Source organism: Spinacia oleracea, chromosome 6, assembly GCF_020520425.1.
Source record: "Spinacia oleracea cultivar Varoflay chromosome 6, BTI_SOV_V1, whole genome shotgun sequence".
NCBI classification, from domain to species: domain Eukaryota; kingdom Viridiplantae; phylum Streptophyta; class Magnoliopsida; order Caryophyllales; family Amaranthaceae; genus Spinacia; species Spinacia oleracea.
In genome coordinates this window covers 150870294-150889142 of record NC_079492.1, presented here as the reverse complement: position 1 = coordinate 150889142, position 18849 = coordinate 150870294, and the positions used below count along the sequence as shown (strand labels likewise).

General features: G+C 32.8%; 4 protein-coding genes across 7 annotated transcripts; 1 reads left to right on the top strand and 3 right to left on the bottom strand.

The window, feature by feature from the left end:
* Positions 1-331: 331 nt before the first annotated feature.
* On the bottom strand, positions 332-3246 carry LOC130464024 (vacuolar-processing enzyme-like). The gene is made up of 4 exons (XM_056833373.1): positions 2899-3246; positions 1900-1984; positions 1103-1300; positions 332-970 (listed from the first exon to the last, which is right to left on the bottom strand). The coding sequence occupies exons 1-4, from the start codon at positions 3009-3011 to the stop codon at positions 800-802; spliced, it is 567 nt and encodes a 188-aa protein (XP_056689351.1). The 5' UTR covers positions 3012-3246; the 3' UTR covers positions 332-799.
* A 2014-nt stretch (positions 3247-5260) lies between these two features.
* Positions 5261-8439, bottom strand: LOC130464060 (vacuolar-processing enzyme-like). 2 transcript variants are annotated; one of them, XM_056833442.1, is made up of 5 exons: positions 8245-8439; positions 7661-7834; positions 6507-6633; positions 5921-6112; positions 5261-5583 (listed from the first exon to the last, which is right to left on the bottom strand). In XM_056833442.1, exons 2-5 carry the CDS (start codon positions 7828-7830, stop codon positions 5431-5433), a joined length of 642 nt encoding a protein of 213 aa, XP_056689420.1. In that variant the 5' UTR covers positions 7831-7834; positions 8245-8439; the 3' UTR covers positions 5261-5430. The 2 variants fall into 2 exon arrangements, with proteins under 2 accessions (XP_056689420.1, XP_056689419.1); XM_056833441.1 differs by having other exon boundaries at positions 5263-5583; positions 8238-8439.
* Positions 8440-10143: 1704 nt separating this feature from the next.
* On the bottom strand, positions 10144-12546 carry LOC110795229 (uncharacterized). Its single transcript, XM_022000231.2, has 8 exons — positions 12359-12546; positions 12088-12237; positions 11898-11995; positions 11015-11087; positions 10875-10935; positions 10688-10773; positions 10520-10609; positions 10144-10350 (listed from the first exon to the last, which is right to left on the bottom strand). The coding sequence occupies exons 1-8, from the start codon at positions 12449-12451 to the stop codon at positions 10288-10290; spliced, it is 714 nt and encodes a 237-aa protein (XP_021855923.1). The 5' UTR covers positions 12452-12546; the 3' UTR covers positions 10144-10287.
* Positions 12547-14209: 1663 nt separating this feature from the next.
* On the top strand, positions 14210-18122 carry LOC110795260 (uncharacterized). Of its 3 annotated transcripts, none has more exons than XR_008923162.1 (5): positions 14210-14405; positions 15404-15471; positions 16493-16540; positions 17497-17656; positions 17909-18122. XR_008923162.1 is itself a non-coding variant. In XM_022000269.2 (4 exons), exons 1-4 carry the CDS (start codon positions 14303-14305, stop codon positions 17917-17919), a joined length of 450 nt encoding a protein of 149 aa, XP_021855961.1. In that variant the 5' UTR covers positions 14245-14302; the 3' UTR covers positions 17920-18122. The 3 variants fall into 3 exon arrangements, 1 of the variants encoding a protein (XP_021855961.1); XR_008923161.1 differs by having other exon boundaries at positions 14245-14405; positions 15184-15471; XM_022000269.2 differs by lacking the exon at positions 17497-17656 and having other exon boundaries at positions 14245-14405; positions 15184-15471.
* The last annotated feature ends 727 nt before the right edge of the window (positions 18123-18849 follow it).

Below are 18849 nucleotides of genomic sequence, written 5' to 3'. Positions count from 1 at the left end.
GAAAAAATGAGTGGATATAGATAATTATTTGAAAGATTTGTGATTATTCCAGGAAAAGGTGAGTGTTGATTACTTCCCATTTCAAACATTGGGCATAGTCGCACAGGATTCTGATAATGTCACAAGTCTCACAACACAATGAATAAAAACCAAAAAAGTACACATAGCAGGTCCGTCTCCGATAATTTGGAGGCCCTGTGCTAAAATACAGATATTGGGCCCCTTTAAATTTTTACGGGCAATTATTTAATGTAAAACACATAATTATTATATTAATATTATTTTATTTATATAAAATATAAAGTCAAATTAATAATATGGTTTAACGTTTTATGTGTGATGGTTTGAGAAAATTGATGTAAAGGTTTGATGGAAATGAAAAAAACAAATAAAAAAAGGGGTAGTAAAGAATCGAACCCTGGTTTTTGCTACCATACTTATTAAACCTTACCAACTAAGACAAAAATTACATAATGCATAACAAAGCAGTGGTTAAATATATAATATTTGTTCTTGGGGGTTTAACCAATATAATTTCATTTTGGGCCCCCAAAATTTTGTGGCCCGATGCTGTAGGTCCACCTGGACCTCCCTTTAGCCGGCCCTGACACATAGGATGATTTTTTGGGTATGCAAAGTCTACTACAACGGAATATCAATGAAAAAATAATAACGTTTGTTGACGTATGCAACAAACTTGGCTTAATTACATTCGTATATGTACGTGTGATTGTGAGGAGACCTTTAATCTTAACCATTGATCATTAGCTTAAAACCTTAATGGTATGTTAATTTTTTGTCAAAAGTGAACAATTTGGGATGAATTACACTTTCCACACACTCGAGCTGCAATGTCAGCAAATTGAGAAGGTTCAAAAAAGCTATTATCGTTGCATATATTTGCAAACGCCATCGTATATTTGAAATGGTATGTGGAGATTTGTCCACAATGTGTCTGATAAGTGTTAGCCTGTACACACAATTAACAATATTAATATAATTAGAAAAAATAAATTTTGATAAGTTTAGATAAGCAAAAATTAGGTAAATATAGTGACAGCGCACCCTTGTTAAATGATGATAACGTTAATGTAACACATACCAGATCTTTGAAACAATTCCAATCGTCCACAAGAGGTCTTCTAACTTCCATAAGCTTCTTATGGCCTTCATGATCGCCAAAATAAGATTTTCCGATCTCTACAAAGGTACATTCCACGCGCTTTCTATGTAAGATCTCGTCATCCAACTCTTTTTGAGCTTGTTCTCTTTCAAGAGATCCTTCACGTTCTATGTAAACCTATAGGTCACTAACATAATCAATATACAAATATATTTAAAGTATCATTCACTGTAACAATCAACTTCTTACCAAATAGTTGTACTTATTTTCTTAACAGGCTAAAATCGAAAACGTCAGTCCAGATCAGAAGAAAAAAAATAAAAAAATCAAACCATACGACCATATCAGGAAGAAATCAGACTAAACCATACCAAAAACGGTTGTCCTATTATTTTCAAGGGTCAAAAGAGATCGATACTATTGTTTGAGCTAAGAAAATTCTTAGATTGATTATAAGAATTACTACCCTTTTATGACGGGAAAGCCTTTTGCGACGGGGCTAACAACCAAACAAAGACGGGAATAATTTACGACGGGTTAACGACGGCCCCCTTTTATATATGACGGATTCGTGACATGAAATCCCGTCATTAATCAATGATTATTGGCCTTTAGCAACGGAATTTCCCGTCGCTAATGGTCAATTTTTTTGTAGTGTTTGTATAAATCCCATTATATACTATACACTTTTTTTTTAATAGGTTTTTGAGTCGGACTGTTCCAAGATTGGTTAAGATTTTGTGAAAGGAAACAAATTAAAAGGACATTAGACAAACCTGGGTTTTATAGTGGGAAAGGTCGGCTTCATATTGATCAAGTATTCCTTCTCCTTCGCCCAAGTAGAGTGAAAAGAGGTTCGAACTGAATATAATACAAGAAAATTATAGGATTTTAGAGTCTTGAGTATGTACGTATAATATTTTTTCTTGATGGGATGTACGTATAATATTTAATCTCCACTTCTCTATCAAGATATAGTTATGAATTGAAATAACAAATAATTAGCCCGTACATTGCACGAGTTAACATACACTTCGAAAAAATTGTACCATTAACGACGGGATATCCCGTCGCTAAAGGCCAATAACAGTTGATTAATGACGAGATTTTCTGTCGCGAACCCGTCATAAAAGGGCCGTCGTTAATTGAAAATCCCGTCGTTAACCCGTCCTAAAAAGACATTTTCGACGGTTGTTCCCATCTTTGTTTGGTGGTTAGCCTTTTTACGACGGGATTTTTGACCCGTAATAATTAGGTTGTCCGTAATAATTAGGTTGTCTTTAAAGATACAAATTATTTTAGTGTAAATATTTTACCAAATTTGATGGTGTACATTGATATAAAAATATGAACTAATTAACCATCGATGAATCAAGAATTTAAGATCTTATGAATATAAAATAAAAAGTACTTAAAAATACATGAAAAGTCATGCAAGATTTTGTATCTTTTTCAAAACGTGAAATTAGTATTAGAAAGATTTTTTTTAAAGCAAGAAAGTGACACGTGAAAAACAAAATATTAAATTAGTATAGATATTAATCTTGACCTGAACACAAATTAAACAAACAAGATGAATTAATGACTCCTTTAAATTTATTTATGTGTACTCATAGCATGCAATACGGTAGTTCGTTCATTCTATAGCTAGACAGTATACCAATGTTGATTAGAAAAGTATTTGTATGAACTTTTTCCCCAAAACCTACAAACTTTGGTAGAACTTGATTTGATTTAAAACAAATTGCATAGTGAAGAACGGAGGAGCTACGTACCATGGAAGAGGACTGGTATTTGGCAACATGAAAAACGTTAACAAACATCCCAACGATACCAACGGCGCAAGAGTCATCAACAAATTTAGCGCTTTCTCCAGGAGAAACCTCATTTTTCAGAGACTTTACTTACCAAGTTCGAAATTAAATCACGACTATACAAGAGAAAAAAAAAACAAAAAAAGGGACAATTTTTTTTGATTAATGTCAAATTGAAAAGAATATATATATGAGTACTCTTATTATTTATGGGCAGATGTCTGTATTTAATTTGTAATATATATAAATAAGATTAAGATAGATATTCTATTCATTGTAGGTTTTCAGTTTCCTAAGTCTCCTCGATTTCTATCACAAACTGAAGATAACATAAATCTATCATCACATCACTTAATCTATCAATACCTCCCTACCTTTTCCCGGATCCCTACTTCCAAATTAAAAGTGGTTGACTCGGCTAACAAATACTTACAATTGGGTTATGGATTTTGTGATTTATACTTAAGAAAAAATGGGTTTGTTATCTTATTAGATTTGTTTCAATAAGTATTTTTTAAATATGAACTATTTTTATAATTTTTTTTCTTATCCATACACTACAAAAAATTTGTATCTTTAACGACAACCTAATTACGACGGGTCAAAAATCACGTCGCAAAAGCCTTTTGCGACGGGGATAACAACCAAACAAAGACGGGAACAACAGTCGCAAATGTCTTTTACGACGGGTTAACGACGGGATTTTCCATTAATGACGGCCCCCTTTTATGACGGGTTCACAACAGGATATCCCGTCATTAATCAACAATTATTGACCTTTAGCGACGGGATTTTCCGTCGTTAATGGTATAATTTTTTGTATTGGAAAATATTTGTAATCGTGCATTCAGGGTCGGTCCTGACATTTAGTGGGCCCTAGGAAAAACATGAGATGTGGGCTCCAGTAATACGCTTGTTTATATTTTTACGTTACATTTTCTTACAGAGTATTTGGTAGATATAAATCAGATGCAACAAAATTTTCACTCTTCTTATTTAATTTGTATGATGTCGTTATTAGAAACACTACAAGAAATTGCACTATTAACGACGGAAAATCCCGTCGCGAAAGGCCAATAATCATTGATTAACGACGGGATTTCCTGTCGCGAACCCGTCATAAAAGGGGGCTGTCGTTAATAGAAATCCCGTCGTAAATCCATCGTAAACCCATCGTAAAAGACATTTATGACGGTTATTCCCGTCATTGTTTGGTTGTTTTCCCCGTCGCAAAAGGCTTTTACGACGGGATTTTTGACCCGTCGTAATTAGGTTGTCGTTAAAGATACAAATTCTTGTAGTGAAAGATGAAGAATACTTTTTTCTATATATAGGTTTCACAAAGAGAAATGTGAGAATGAAATTGATTGTAGCTTGTCTAATAAGAGTATGACAAGTTAATTTTTTTACGACAAAATTCTTAACACTTTTTAGGTTTCTTAAACGCTAATATCAATATATATAAATTATTTTTATTAGATACTAATTTTTGTTGAATTAAAGTTATGAAACAAACCTAAAAAGTTACATTAATTAAAAAGGGAGATAATGCGGACTCACATTCACGGGGATTCGATCCCTTGACAATTTTGATTTGTTTAGCTCCTAGTTACCAAAGAGCTCACGGATTGATTGTGCTATATATTGCGGGTTTTTTTTACATATGCTCATTAACTGAAAGCATATTAGTTTTGGACCCTTTTCGATCCCGGGCCCTAGGCCGTCGCACCCAGGGCCGGGGCTGTGTGCATTAACTAACATGCCTAAATAATTATGTTATCTAAGAAAAACGGAGAAAGTATTAAAACAAAAAACCACGAGTGTTAGAAGTCTGAATCTATCGAAGGAAAATGCTCTTACAAATCACTAGAAACTAAATTGTTACGTACGCATCTGCCTAAGGTCATGTTTGGAACTATTAGTTGACGGCCCTGCATGCATGACCATTTACCGTTATGGTGTTATCAATCAATTACCGTCCGTATTTTGTAATTGTTGATGATTTGATTGTTTTTTTTTTTTTGATAAAGAATAAGATTCTCTTTAGGATATAAATACTAAAATTCTAGTCGTATTAGGTTGATCATATTTACCGTGTTACAATTATTAATCCTATCGTGACTAGAATTGTACAATTAAATATATATATCCTGATAGAATTGTACTCGTTCTCTATCATTTTCTATATATCTTCGAAATTTGAATTTCCTTACCCCAAGACTAACCATAATGGCATAACGTATTGAGATGAAATGAATAGAAAGAAATTCATTCTTTTACTCAAAAAAAAAATATTGAGAGAAATTAAAGAAAATACATGAGTTGAACGTACAGACAAGTGAAACATGATAAAAGGATAGAAATTTCGATCTTTCATATCCAAAAATAGAATAAAGTATAGTAAAAGACTAAAATGGTAAAGAAAATTATGTAACGGACTAATTAAAACGGAAAGTGTATAGATCAAAGTATAATATGCGTCATTTACTGTAATTAAATATTGGTACTACACTTGCTGCTACACACTTGAGATGCAACTCGTTTAAATTTTGATAGAAAACCAGCATCGCATACATTTAGAAAGGCCATCGAATAGTACAACACATACGGGTCCACTGGTCCGCAAACTGACTCGTAAGTCGCATACTGCATACAATTATCAATGTTTTACTTAACAAATGTACGTATACAACTACTACTGGGTTAATAATGGTGATGGGTACACTACAAGAATTTGTATCTTTTATGACAAACTAATAATGACGGGCTAACAACCCAACAAATATGGGAACAACTATCGCAAATGTCTTTTATGACGGGTTAACGATAGGATTTTCCATTAACGACAGCCCCTTTTATGACGGGTTTGCGGGATATCCCGTCATTAATCAACGATTATTTGCCTTTAACGAGGGGAAATGGTACAATATCTTGTAGTGATACATAACATTTGATGAGTGAAATAAGTGGTAAAAAAGGTTACCAGTTTCTTAACACAATCCAAATCACGATGACTTGAGTTGGTTGTATTCATCTGATAGCCATTTTCATCGCCAAACAAAGATTTAGCGATCTCTACAAAGGTACAGTCTGCATGCTTCCATTTTGAGAATTCATAATCCAAATTTGTTTGAGCCTGTTTTTGTTCAACAGATTCTTCAGGGGCTTTCTCAACCTATAATTAATCCATAATTATAATTATAAACCAAGGATATTGGTCAATATTAAAGATATGTAAGCTAAGTTTTTGTTAAAGAAAAAAGGTGATGATAAAGGTCGCAAGTTGCGACAATATTTAATTGTCGTAATTTTACGTGTCGGAGTTTAATTGGTACATATATGCGTTAAATAGGCTATGCGGCATCAGAATATTTTTACACTATCAATGCAATATTTTTACTATAAAAATATGTAAATAAGGTAGTCGATACAAAGAAGGAAATAAATTAGAATATTAAAATTTTCGACATGTCATCATTGTGACACACGGCTTAAAAGTCACATGTTACGACCTTTATCATTTTCGAAAGAAAAATAATTCTTATATCTTAGAATATTATTAGACAAACCTCTGCATAAGGTAGTTTGTTGTAGTCAATGGTGTGATGCTTATAGCCGGAGTCCGGGAACATCGAATGCTTATGGCCGGAGTCCGAGACCAATGTGTCCGAGTTGAGTATTGAAAGGAATTCCTTACTAGAAACACAATATGTAGTAGGTAAGCATCTTATATAACAATGATAAATTGACATATTTGAACTCTAAAATTCTCTAACAAACATAATACTCATATGAGATATTGTAACTTCTTTTCTCTTTTTTTGTTTGACAAGCAAGATTGATGGTGGACCCAAAAAATATTGTACATCTGGATAAGTTAACGCAAAATGATTAAAGGTTACCTTTATATATTTAAAAATTATTTACTTTTAGTGAATTTTTTTATTTTAATAAAAAATATTTCTTCAAAATTACTAATACTCCGTAATGTATTAGCTAATCATTTAACCCTTTTAGTGACACTACAAGAAATGGTACTATTAACGACGGGAAATCCCGTCGCGAAAGGCTAATAATCGTTGATTAACGACGGGATTTCCTGTCGCGAACCCGTCATAAAAGGAGGCCGTCGTTAATAGAAATCCCGTCGTAAATTTGTTGTAAACCCGTCGTAAAAGACATTTGCGACGGTTATTCCCGCCATTGTTTGGTTGTTAGCCCCGTCGCAAAAGGCTTTTGCGACGGGATTTTCGACCCTTCGTAATTAGGTTGTCGTTAAAGATACAAATTCTTGTAGTGTGATGTTTTTCTATGAACTTTGTTTTTATAATATAAAAGTTAATCAAAACAATCTTAAAAGTTAAAAAAAAATAGGTAAAAGTTATAAAAAGTGGATAAAAATTATCTTATTGTATAATAAATTTATTGCACACCTTGTGCGTTCAAAACCATTTGTATACTCAATTACTCTTTCCTGCAAATTATATACTTTCCGGTGATATTTAAACACCAAATTAACAATTGGAGTTAATTACACAATACACAACGATTGTGGGATTAATTTGGTACAATTGAAAGTTAATGGACTAATTTGCACATAACACATAATTAATGGGATAATACTCCACGGGATCAAATATTATAAATTCAAGCACAACAATGTGTAGAAAATTATGAGCAATTTGTTTAGGAACAGATGTTGAGAATCGTAGGAGTTACTTACGAGAGATCGGAATCCGGATACTTCAAAAACAGGGTAAATCCATATCCCACAATTGCAAATGCGACAAGAGTCAAAAACATCTTCAATAGTTTCTTAAGCAAACATCCCAAAATTGCTAATGCGGCAAGACTCATCAACAATTTTAGTGGTTTCTTTGGAAAAAATCCCATTTTCCTGCAAACAATAAACCCTAGTTTCAGTAATTTATCATACATACAAATCTAACAAATTGCGGCTGAAAAGCACACACTAATTGAACAACAAAAGGAAAATCAATTCACCCTTATTAATGTTGAAAAAGCTATTTTAAATTGTGAGTGTATTTCATTGATAAAATATATAGGGATTACAATATAATTTCTTATAGGATTAAGAACACTAATATGACTAGAAGTCTATAATATACATCAAATATCCTAACAGAATAATCCTAGTAGATTTCGATCTATATCAACTAGAAATATATGAATGAGTTTGATTGATTGGATTCTTATTAGAGAAATAATGGGACAATCTTGTATAAAAGGGGGAAAGGAAAATCTACTTGAAGTTGAATAATCAAAGAGTTTTTACTTACAACTTACAAGGCCTAAAATCGCGATGATACAAGAAAAGCTTCTAAGTTTGAGTTCTTTAATTGAAGAGAGATTCAATTATACAAAGTGATGAATTTTGAAGGAAAAGGCCAAAGGGGAGCGTTTGCAATTTGATAATACTAAGTATACGAAAAGAAATCTAATGTACATGATGTAATCTAATATATATGCATATTTGCTTAGCGCCACGTATTTCGGCCAATGAAAATAAGATTTCTAATATATTTTTGAATTAAAAAAAGTCAAGTGTAACGTAGATGAATATTCAGGTGTTACATATATTTTAATTAGTTAATTAATATTACATACAACTAAATCCAAAATCAAACACTTTAATTAATGAAAAGTAAAATTCAATCCAAAATCAAACACTAATCTAAAATAAAATAAAATTTAATTCAAAATCAAACACTAATCTAAAATAAAATAAAATTTAATTCAAAATCAAACACTAATCTAACAATTTAATAGTTTTATTTTAACTTAACAATTTAATAAAATCGGCTAAAATCTAGTTAATCAATATACTGTAATTCAGTTCCCTCAAAAAAAATTAATTTGCACGCCCTTTTTTTATATTTTATATTATTATTATTAAGAGTAAGTTTTGAAATTACAGAAAGATAGTTATTGCACATATTCTGAGTTTAGGAAACATAATTTTTTTACCAAACTAGCTTACACAATCAAGTCAAGATGTTCGTGGAGTAAGGTGACTAGGAGAGAAAAGGAGAGTGAAATTTTATCCAATAACTTTTGTGTAAGGCCGCATAATGGTTAATGTCACTTTTTGTACTAACTAAATTCACTACAAGAAATTGTACTATTAACGACGGAAAATCCTGTCGCGAAAGGCCAATAATCGTTGATTAACGACGGGATTTCCTGTCGCGAACCCGTCATAAAAAGGGGTCGTGGTTAATAGAAATCCCGTCGTAAAAGACATTTGCGACGGTTATTCCCGTCATTGTTTGGTTGTTAGCCCCGTCGCAAAAGGCTTTTGGGACGGGATTTTTGACCCGTCGTAATTAGGTTGTCGTTAAAGATACAAATTCTTGTAGTGATTAGTGTAAAACATAACTAAAAGTAATAAAATCATACTAATTGAATAACAAAATAGTTAAGGTATAAAGACAAATTGTTAAATTTACGAGTCGAATAATTATTATTTTTGAACAAACTTATTATTAACTAAACTCATAAAATCTTAACTAATTGAACTTGTTGCTTAACTAATCAATTTCATTGTTTAACTAATTGGTTCAACGCTTAACTAATTGGTTCGGTTGCATAACTAAATGGTTTCGTTGCTTAACTAATTAAATTTCAGACTTAACTAATTGGTTTCAATGGTTAACTAATTAGTTAAAGTGCATAACTAATTGATTCTAAGTGCATAAAAAGTGGTCTAGCCGTTAGGCCGTCTTTCCTAAAAGTTTGTAAATTTTATTAGGCATCTGTCAACGTTTTAATCATCTAACATTGCAAAAAAAAAAAGTTACTTATCATACAAACCATATATATCCTTGATTTATTAATTTCATAGATCCTTGTTCCCATTTCCTTCAACAAAAAATACACTCAACCCCCAAAATAAAGGAAGAAGTTGGCAATCTACCAATGTGATACATTTTCCCTCCTTTCATTTTTCAACTCTTTTCTTTGTTTTCCAACTAGAACTTCCAACATCAAGCTAGCACAGACTAGGGAGTAGATCGAAAAGAATTTGTTTATTATCTTAAATTATGACCTTTAGCATAACTCCACAAAGTCCATACTGAAATTTGTACTCGAGATCAGATGTAAATCCTAATTACAACAGTACCTCAGAACATGTAAATTTCTACGGAGTACTCTGTATGGTTAAAAAGCAGAATGATCTACCACTATCTCAGAATGCTCCCGAAAACATATCATCAATATTAACATTTCTTTACACAAAATTTTGAATTTACATATAAAAAGGCTCAGCTGGAATCACTACATTATTAGATGATCAAAGAAGAAATGCTCTTACAAATCACTCAAAATCTAAACTGTTACATATTTTAGAACAGACGCACGAAGCTTCTCCATGTACTCCGCAGCTTGCTTCTGTACAGAAAATCCGAATCAGCTCATATTTTAGTTTTCTTTTTAAATCATGACACATAAGCATGCCATATCATCATTGTGACACGATCACAAGTTGTGACATTTATCATTTTCGCTTATTCTAACAGATACTAATTAACATGGAAAACACTCGGTTACAGTTACTAACCTGATCACTGCGATTTGCACTAGCTATGTTCTCATCAAGAAGTGTGACTAAAGACATATTCAGCTCATTTAACTCAACCATATCCAATAACTGCGTGGTAAGAACAATCACATATAAGAGGTTTTTCATTAAGGTGTTTCTTTTAAAAATGTATAAAAGAGTACATACAGTTTTGTTAACGTCCTTGGATGTGAAGATCTTGGTTAGACTTTCCTTTGCTTTAACAAGTTCACTCTGCATTTTATCATATCCTTCTGCATAACAGTAAACGACATAAACAGTTAAACACATGAGTTTATGTTTAAAGGCCTGTCCAAAAATGATCTGAGGTTAATAATAAGTAATAACAACATACCAATTCCTTCTAAAATTGCCTTTTGCAATGCCTCGAGCTCAAACACCCTGTCTTCCATTTCCTGCACTCAGTATATCATAATTTACTTGACTTGGATGTTAAATATCAGTTATTTATGGTAAAATAGGTTAGAAAAGTACCTCAGTTTTCGCCATAGCAAAACGAAGATGCCCCAATTCAGATTGTAATTGTTTGAAAAATCCGTCATTCAATCTGCAAGTTCCTCAAAAAGTTGATGTTATTCCATAGCATAAAACATCTTCCATAGAGAAGTTAGCTTCGGTCAATGGTTAGAGCTCATAATGATCCCTTAAGAAAAGTTGTTTCACATAGAGAAAGTGTTGCCATCACAATGCCAAAATAACCAAATAATTCAAGTTTCTATCTGTCATGAGGTTTTCTGATACTATAATCGGTATAGTCTTTAAATCCTATACTAAGGGCTAAATGGTAACTCCAGGTAATGAATTGAGTTTGACCCACCAAAAAAAACATTTGTCTTTGACTTGTGAATATCAAACTATGTTGTTTGATACCAAATGAGAACATATAACTATCCTTCATCTATCAAACTATGGTACCAAAAGAAAATGCATCAATTACATAAAACACAGTAAAATATTATTTTAATGTTAGTATAGCTGACTATACCAACTATCCTTCTCATCTGTGACTTGTATCAACACAGTTCTTGTTATGCTTGTTATGCTAATTAAAGTTCCTAATCAATCAATTCCTTATCCCCTGCATCTATCAAAGTCACTCCCTCTTTCCGAAATTAGTTGTTACATTGTCCAAATCCTTTATAATTAACGATGATAAAAATTGATGTTCAAAGAGGTTAATTGGGGCACTTTGATCCTCTTTCATCACAATTCAATTAAAATTCTAAACTTTACTAAGAAGCTTGAAAACTTTTCCCGAACATTCTAAAATAGTACACTAACATAACCAACTTAAAATTATGCAGCTTAATCTACAACCAATTAAATTGTACAAATAATGAAATGAAAAAGAACTTGCCTTGGCCTCAACCTAGCAATCTCATACTCAATCTCCTGTGCCTCAGTATCAAGAAAATACTCAATCAACTCTGAGTCCGTATCCGGAATAACCCGAGCCTGAATCCAAAATCCAACCCAAATTCAAAAATTGAAATAATTTTAAATTGATCAAAATTGAAAAATGTAGTAAACTAGTAGTAGAAGAAAACCTGACGAAGAGCTTCTCGACGTTCTTTCTCATTCTTCAAATAACGCTCATAATCATCTTTAGCATCAGCTTCTTTCTCAATCCCTTTCTTCATATCTAGTCTTGCAAAATGCCCTGTTTGTGCTGGTGTTTTGAATACACCTTCTGGATCCTTCCTTTTTCCAATCGTATACAAACACCCCAAATAAAAAATGACTCAATTCAGTTCTGTAAATTTTAAACATGAATTAGAAAATTAGGAAAGAAATAATTGAAAGAAGAGTAATTAATACCCAAACACATGAAATTTTGGGGGTGGATGGAATCTTGAAAGATTTGGTGGTGAATGAGCGTAAGTGAGCAACTCCGAAGCTTAGAGCAGCCATGGTCTGGAATCTGGATGTGTTTCTTCTGATTTATGGCTGTTTGCTTATCTAGTTATCTGTTACTGGATGGATAGATTGATTTTATCTTGTTTTTCTATGTAAAACATTACAGAAACTGTAGGAGATAATGAGCTGGGCTGGCGCGAAAAAGAACATTAGATCTGGCTAAAACTGCAAGCCCTTAAATGGACTGGACTCTAGAGTACATTTGTGTTGGGGCTTGGATGGAATATAACGGGTCGGGTTCTTTTTCTGGGGTAGCGAGAGTTTTAGAGGTGATCAAAATTCGGGCCGGGCCGGACTTTATCACAAAAAATCATGCCCAAACCCATAAAATTGGTGCAGGCTTTTTGTGTTTTTTGGCCAGCGGGTCGGGCAGTAGTTGATCAAGTCTAGAGAGTTTGAGTCGTTCGGCAACCATAGTCCATACCGATTAGCCTCATATATATTGTTGTTATGTACTTGCCTACTCGGGTGTACAGTGCTTACTATGCACCCCGTCTATAAATAAATATAAAAGCAGATCCTAAAAACATAGGAAAAATTCAAAATCGAATGGAGTAATATATTTTGAAATAAAAGAACGTTGAGTTCAAACAAAGAACATATAATAAAATGATCTACTTATGTGGTTATTGAAATCAATCCTCATGTTCATCGAATGTACAATTAACAATATAAATTTAATGTACCGGATTTTATACTTAGTCGTAATTGAATCATAGACTATTGAATTTTCAATAATACATTCAACTATCAGTGTGAATTCATCAATTAATAACTCGTTGAGTGTGTAAGTTCTCCTCACAAAATTCTAACATCCTTAGACTTGTCAAGAAAAAAAAAAAAAAAACCCTAAGGACTCAATTAGTAATTAATGTCGCAATGACTACGAAGTCAAGCAAGAGATCATCACCATTGGCGAATCCTTGTTTTTGATTAATGAATGAATATTTTTTCGGAATTTCTTTTATTTTTTAGAACAAACTTTTCTTTCATTGTAGAGGAAAAAACAACCATTGGTGAATCCTTGTTTTTTTATTAATGAATGGATATTTTTTCAGAATTGCTTTTAATGTTTTAAACAAACTTTTCTTTAATTGTAGAGGAAAAAACACTTTGATAAGAGTTATAAAAAAATGAAAACTGTTTTCATTTCTATAACTCAGCTCCAATAAAACGCAATTTGGATTATACACCCGGGTGCACAGTGTTTATTGTGCACCCTGTTGAACCTTTATTGAAAATCTAATGAACATTGAGAACGATTTCAATGTACATGTAATAGTGAAATATTTAAACTATATGTTCTATTGATTTGAACTATATGTTCATTGGCTATATATATGTACTTTGGCTATGAACAATATGTTCTTTGCATTTGAACTATATGTTCTTTGTAAAACAGGGTGCACAGTGAGCATTGTGCACCCGGGTGTATAAACCATATTTTGCCAATAAGATGCTCAGTCATCACTTGAGCCACTCCAAAGCGACAGTTGATGAGACTTAACCGCTTAACCCTATGATTTCCAAGTCAGAAGGTGAGTTTCTCACCAACTCCACCAACTTGTGTTGATTTTTGAATATGCATTTTATCTTTGCATTTACTATTGCACGTCGTTGTCCTTACATCTAACCTCATTGGAAACTACCACGTATGTTAGTTTGAGGTCACATTTTGGATAGTTTAATAGGGATGAAAATTTCAATTCAACATAAACAGCTTCGATCTTTGATTCTTTGTGGAATGGTTCTTGCCCTGTCCTTTATAAATATCCAATATGATATACTACGTAGTATGCATAATCCCAATAGTTAACCACTTTTTCCAAATACAAGGGAGAACAAATGGAAATGAAGGTGTACGTGGTGGCAGTGATAATATTGTTGTCTATACAATTCATGCCTTCATCAACACAAGAAGGTCCAACTCCAGCTCCTTCGCCAATAGGTATCTCTTTCTTTTCTGCTACAAGTTCAAGCTAGTTATATGAAGTACTTCGTATTAGGGAGAGCACAATAGAATACGTACCATGTTAAAATTTCAGGAATCTGAACCTGTTACAATAAGTTCCTGAAAATCAGAACAGAACCTGTTGTAACAAGTACCTAATTAAACAGTAAGCACCATCACTTGATGAGATTGGTTCGTAACCCAAGAACTCTGGGCTACAAACCTATAAAGTAAGAGTCGGTCGCGGACTCTTACCAAATGAGTTAAGCTTATCTTTGCTAATCAGTAACATAAAATATTCATTGGCAAACGTTAAAAGAAAAACGTTACAATTAAAAAACAGATGAACCATGTTTTGTATACTACATACGTATAAAGATGGTTGTAGGCCGGGCCAGCCCAAGGCCCAAACCGATACGAAAAAAGCCCGGCCCGATACGAACACGAAGCCATGCGTTGTTAGACGGGCATAAGCCGCTTTTTTTTGAAAACAAGCACGACTCGACCGGGCACGTCAAAGCACGCTTAATTTAGTAAAACTAGGCTTAGACACGACGGCCCGTGGATATGAGACTTGTTTTGAACTTTTCAGCCCGGCTGGCCCGTGAGCCCCATGCCCCGTGTGCTCGGCCCAAATTCCGACCCAACCATCTTTATGTACGTAGTATGCACATATACGCGCGTATACAACAATCGAGTCATGATTTATTGTTAACAATTGTACGTGTAACCTCACGGTTTTACGTACTTTTTTTGGTGTATAAACCATGATCAGGCGATCCAGATCTAGGACGGTGTTGGGATAACATCGGGAATTGCTTGAATGATAACATCAACAACAGTCGATCGATGCCACAGTTTGATCCATTAAGTGGGTCATTTAACGTGACAGAATTCTATTGTTGCTCTCTCATTCAAGAAATAGCAAGTACTGAAACACCGTGTTTTTGTAACATGAACACATATCTTCACCAATTTCCGACTATGGCAAACAGTGTTTTCCAGATTTTTACCACATGCGGCATCGTCACCTCACTTCCTGCTCTTGACAGATTTTGCCTTGGTAATAATACTACTGCATTTATTTATCTCTTTGTCCGACTTTAATTTACTTGACCATTATTAGTAAACAAATTCATTTTTATTTAATTTAATTTAATTTAATTTTTTTTTTTTTTTTGACAATAGCTAATTTTGTTGACATAGGTCTAATTTGCATACATGAAAAACGTTACCAAATACTCCGTACAAACTAAACAACTAATTAAGGTCTTTAAAGACCATTACACTTGCAAAACAACTAAAAAACAAATTAAGTAATAAAATTTGTTGGTAACTCACAAATAATTAAATTACACCATCACAAATTCATGTACAAGATTGACATTTGATTTTCAATGATTTTGAAATAACTAACCACCTAAATTAAACTTGTATTTGGAATACTATTGTCTATTTTAAAAAGCAACGATATATACAACCCTTAAGCTTGTAAACAAGCATTCAATAAATTTCCTAAATTCAAATTAATTATGAATTAATATAAAAAACACCGGTGTAATTTGTGTTCATTGAATTAAACATTTAAACATTTCCATTTTGAGCTCCTTAGGCTCCGTTCTATAGGATTTATTTTGACTGAACTCATATTATCTGAACTTAAATGAACTTATCTGAACTTATTTTATTTGAAAAAAAGCTTATTTTGTCTGAAATATTGTGTGTGAAAGTGTCTGAAAATACTTATTTTTGTTGAACTTATATTATTTGAACTTATCTGACCTTAACTGAATTTTTCTGAACTTATCTGAACTTATTTTGTCTGAAATAAGGTCAAAATAAGTCCAACAGAACAGGGCTTTAGTTGCGGCTCTAAGGGCTTTATATTTATATGGACTACGGAGTATTGTTTTCCTGAATAAAAATGTATGCATAAAACTAACTTTTTGACTTATAAAATGGGAAGGGTTATATAATAAATTATTATTAGGGAAACAAACATTTGAATTATATTACGGAGTACTACGTATTATGTTTCACTTTATGTTTTTGACAATATTTTCTCTTTCACATTAAAATTGAAGGTGAAGCGCCAAGCCCTGCCCCAACTCCAATGATGTCATTATCTCCTGGTAATTCGTTTCCTTCAATTCTTCGCATATTGATTTCAAATGTAGATGATTCTCTGTGCGTAGAGTACTAGATTTGTCTTAACTTACTCGTAAATTGTCTTACATTGAAAAATAAAAGAAAATGTCATTTTATAAGCTTGAGAGCACCAACATTCCTATTTCCCACTACTAGATTATATCCCGTGCAAGCACGGATTTTAATATTTTTTTTCACTAAATATTTAACTGAATATCTCCCAAACTACTGCATAGTTATAACATTTTTAACATACTCGTTTAAATTTATTCATCTAATATGCATATTTAAAATGCAGCTATAATAATTTGACCAAAATATTAAGTAATATATTTTCTCATTATTAACATAGCGATTTGACTAAAATATTACAAATTCAGAATAATTATTATTACGTCGTATCTATTATTTCCATAATTTATAAACTAAAATTTGTTTCCATACATAAATAGTTATATAAAAAAAGGTGGAGAATAAAAATAAAATAAAACAGATACTCATTTTTGGAAAAGTGTTTTTTGGCGGGAAAAAATCGCACCAGGAATTGACACGTGTCATTCCTGGTGTCTCTTTTAGTATATAGTAATAGATAGATTATCAATCAGTTTTAATTAGTAATGAACATATGTGGACGTGTAGCCCGGCCCAAAAAATGCATGGTTACTCTAGGCCCGATATGGCCCAATATTTTGAAAAACCATTATGTTGTCCTGCCCGGAAAGAAGCCCAAAATAGCAAGTCTTTGACACAAAATATTCGGCTCAAACACAAGCCCGGCCTGGCCCCATGATCATAAGATTACAAAACGGAACCAAACGTAACCACAAAAATTATGTTCACAAATGATTTTTGTTTTTCGGTCAACCCAAAAACTTATCAAAATCTTTCGTGTACAAGAATATTTACTTGCTTTTTTTTTTTTTGGTTCTACTACGAGGAGTTTCCACCGCCTTCGACGAGGTAATCTCTGGTGGGAGTTTGCATGGGTACCTCGATGGACAGCATCCTCCCAGTTGAGATTTTTTCCATTCCCAAGACTCGAACCCGAGACTTTGGTTAAGGAGCAAGAGACCCTTAACCACTCATGCCAACCTCAATTGGTATATTTACTTGCTAAATATACAAAGATTACATATATTAATGATTGCCTTTGATCGACTAGTTCATAGTCTGTCACAATTAGTATAACACTATGTATTGTGGTACCTTTTAAGTTTTTAACCATTAATTATTGGGGGTGATTTTAACTTGTTTTGATTATCTTCATACATTAGTTAAGAATAGATACTTAATGAGTAAATCTAATTGTTAATTTTTCCTGAAATTTAACAAGATTAAGTATACAATTGCAGGTAATTCTTAAGATAAAGCTGGCGGTTCTCCCAAGGACACGATGACAGGGTCACTTTAAGCTTCTCCATTTAATTTCCGTCTTGCATATATACTTCATTTTGTTTAGTTCTCTGGGCGGAGCTTGATTTCCATTATCATTTGTTAAGTGCACTATGTACAATTAAGGAACTGATTGAACTTTAACAATAAAGATACTACATATTTATGTTTGTGTTTGGTGATTTTTCATGTCAATTGTGATGATTTTGCAATTTAAATGAACGCAATAGAACTAATATTAGCAAGTTGGTATGCGTCTAGAAAATTGTTGAAATTATTAATGTAATGGGTACTTGGTAGCATCTAGCAAATTATTGAAATTATTAATGTTCAATTGTCAATGGTTGGAAGAAAAAACAAAGAAAATCAAAACAAGACATGGAAGATCCAGCCAAAGTCTTCAATTAAAAAATTATAATGGTAAATCTAGTTCGCATTAAAAAATTATACAAGTATTGTTTTGCCTAGTTCTCAACGAATAATAAACATTAGAATCTATTAAAAAAAACAAAATTCAACATTAGAAAACCTGATATAACGTTCAAGTGACAGAGTACAAAAAAAACAGAAAAAAAAACATTCTTGACCTAGTAGGAGGAAAATTTCTCAGATATTTCCAAACAGTGATTTCCGCCGGTTAGAATATGCCTTGAATCGGTCATGCCTCCCTTACTGCAACGAACGCCTCGGCCAAAGATCTCGCATTGTACACTAGGGTTTTCTGCTATTGTACCCTAGGGTTATCTGTTTGGGGTCTATTTTTTGGGTTTTTCCACATCTGTCTAGATAATACTATAGGAACTCTCTAGGTCATAACTTAGTTGTAGTAATCTGTAGTCCTCAAGATCAATAAAAGTTTCATCTCCTCTGCATGTGGATGTAGCTAACACATAGTCAGTGA

Excerpts from the sequence above, each read along its gene's own strand:
- LOC130464024 (XM_056833373.1), bottom strand. The coding sequence starts at position 3,011 with ATGAGGTTTCTCCTGGAGAAAGCGCTAAATTTGTTGATGACTCTTGCG. Across the intron at positions 1,985-2,898 it reads AATACCAGTCCTCTTCCATG|TTCGAACCTCTTTTCACTCT; the intron begins GTACGTAGCTCC and ends TATTATATTCAG. Across the intron at positions 971-1,102 it reads GGAATTGTTTCAAAGATCTG|GCTAACACTTATCAGACACA; the intron begins GTATGTGTTACA and ends TTGTGTGTACAG.
- LOC130464060 (XM_056833442.1), bottom strand. The coding sequence starts at position 7,830 with ATGGGATTTTTTCCAAAGAAACCACTAAAATTGTTGATGAGTCTTGCC. Across the intron at positions 6,634-7,660 it reads TATCCGGATTCCGATCTCTC|TAAGGAATTCCTTTCAATAC; the intron begins GTAAGTAACTCC and ends TTGTGTTTCTAG. Across the intron at positions 5,584-5,920 it reads TGGATTGTGTTAAGAAACTG|TATGCGACTTACGAGTCAGT; the intron begins GTAACCTTTTTT and ends AATTGTATGCAG.
- LOC110795229 (XM_022000231.2), bottom strand. The coding sequence starts at position 12,451 with ATGGCTGCTCTAAGCTTCGGAGTTGCTCACTTACGCTCATTCACCACC. Across the intron at positions 10,610-10,687 it reads CCAAGGACGTTAACAAAACT|TTATTGGATATGGTTGAGTT; the intron begins GTATGTACTCTT and ends CTTACCACGCAG. Across the intron at positions 10,351-10,519 it reads GTGCAAATCGCAGTGATCAG|AAGCAAGCTGCGGAGTACAT; the intron begins GTTAGTAACTGT and ends TTTTCTGTACAG.
- LOC110795260 (XM_022000269.2), top strand. The coding sequence starts at position 14,303 with ATGGAAATGAAGGTGTACGTGGTGGCAGTGATAATATTGTTGTCTATA. Across the intron at positions 14,406-15,183 it reads TCCAGCTCCTTCGCCAATAG|GCGATCCAGATCTAGGACGG; the intron begins GTATCTCTTTCT and ends AACCATGATCAG. Across the intron at positions 15,472-16,492 it reads TCTTGACAGATTTTGCCTTG|GTGAAGCGCCAAGCCCTGCC; the intron begins GTAATAATACTA and ends TTAAAATTGAAG.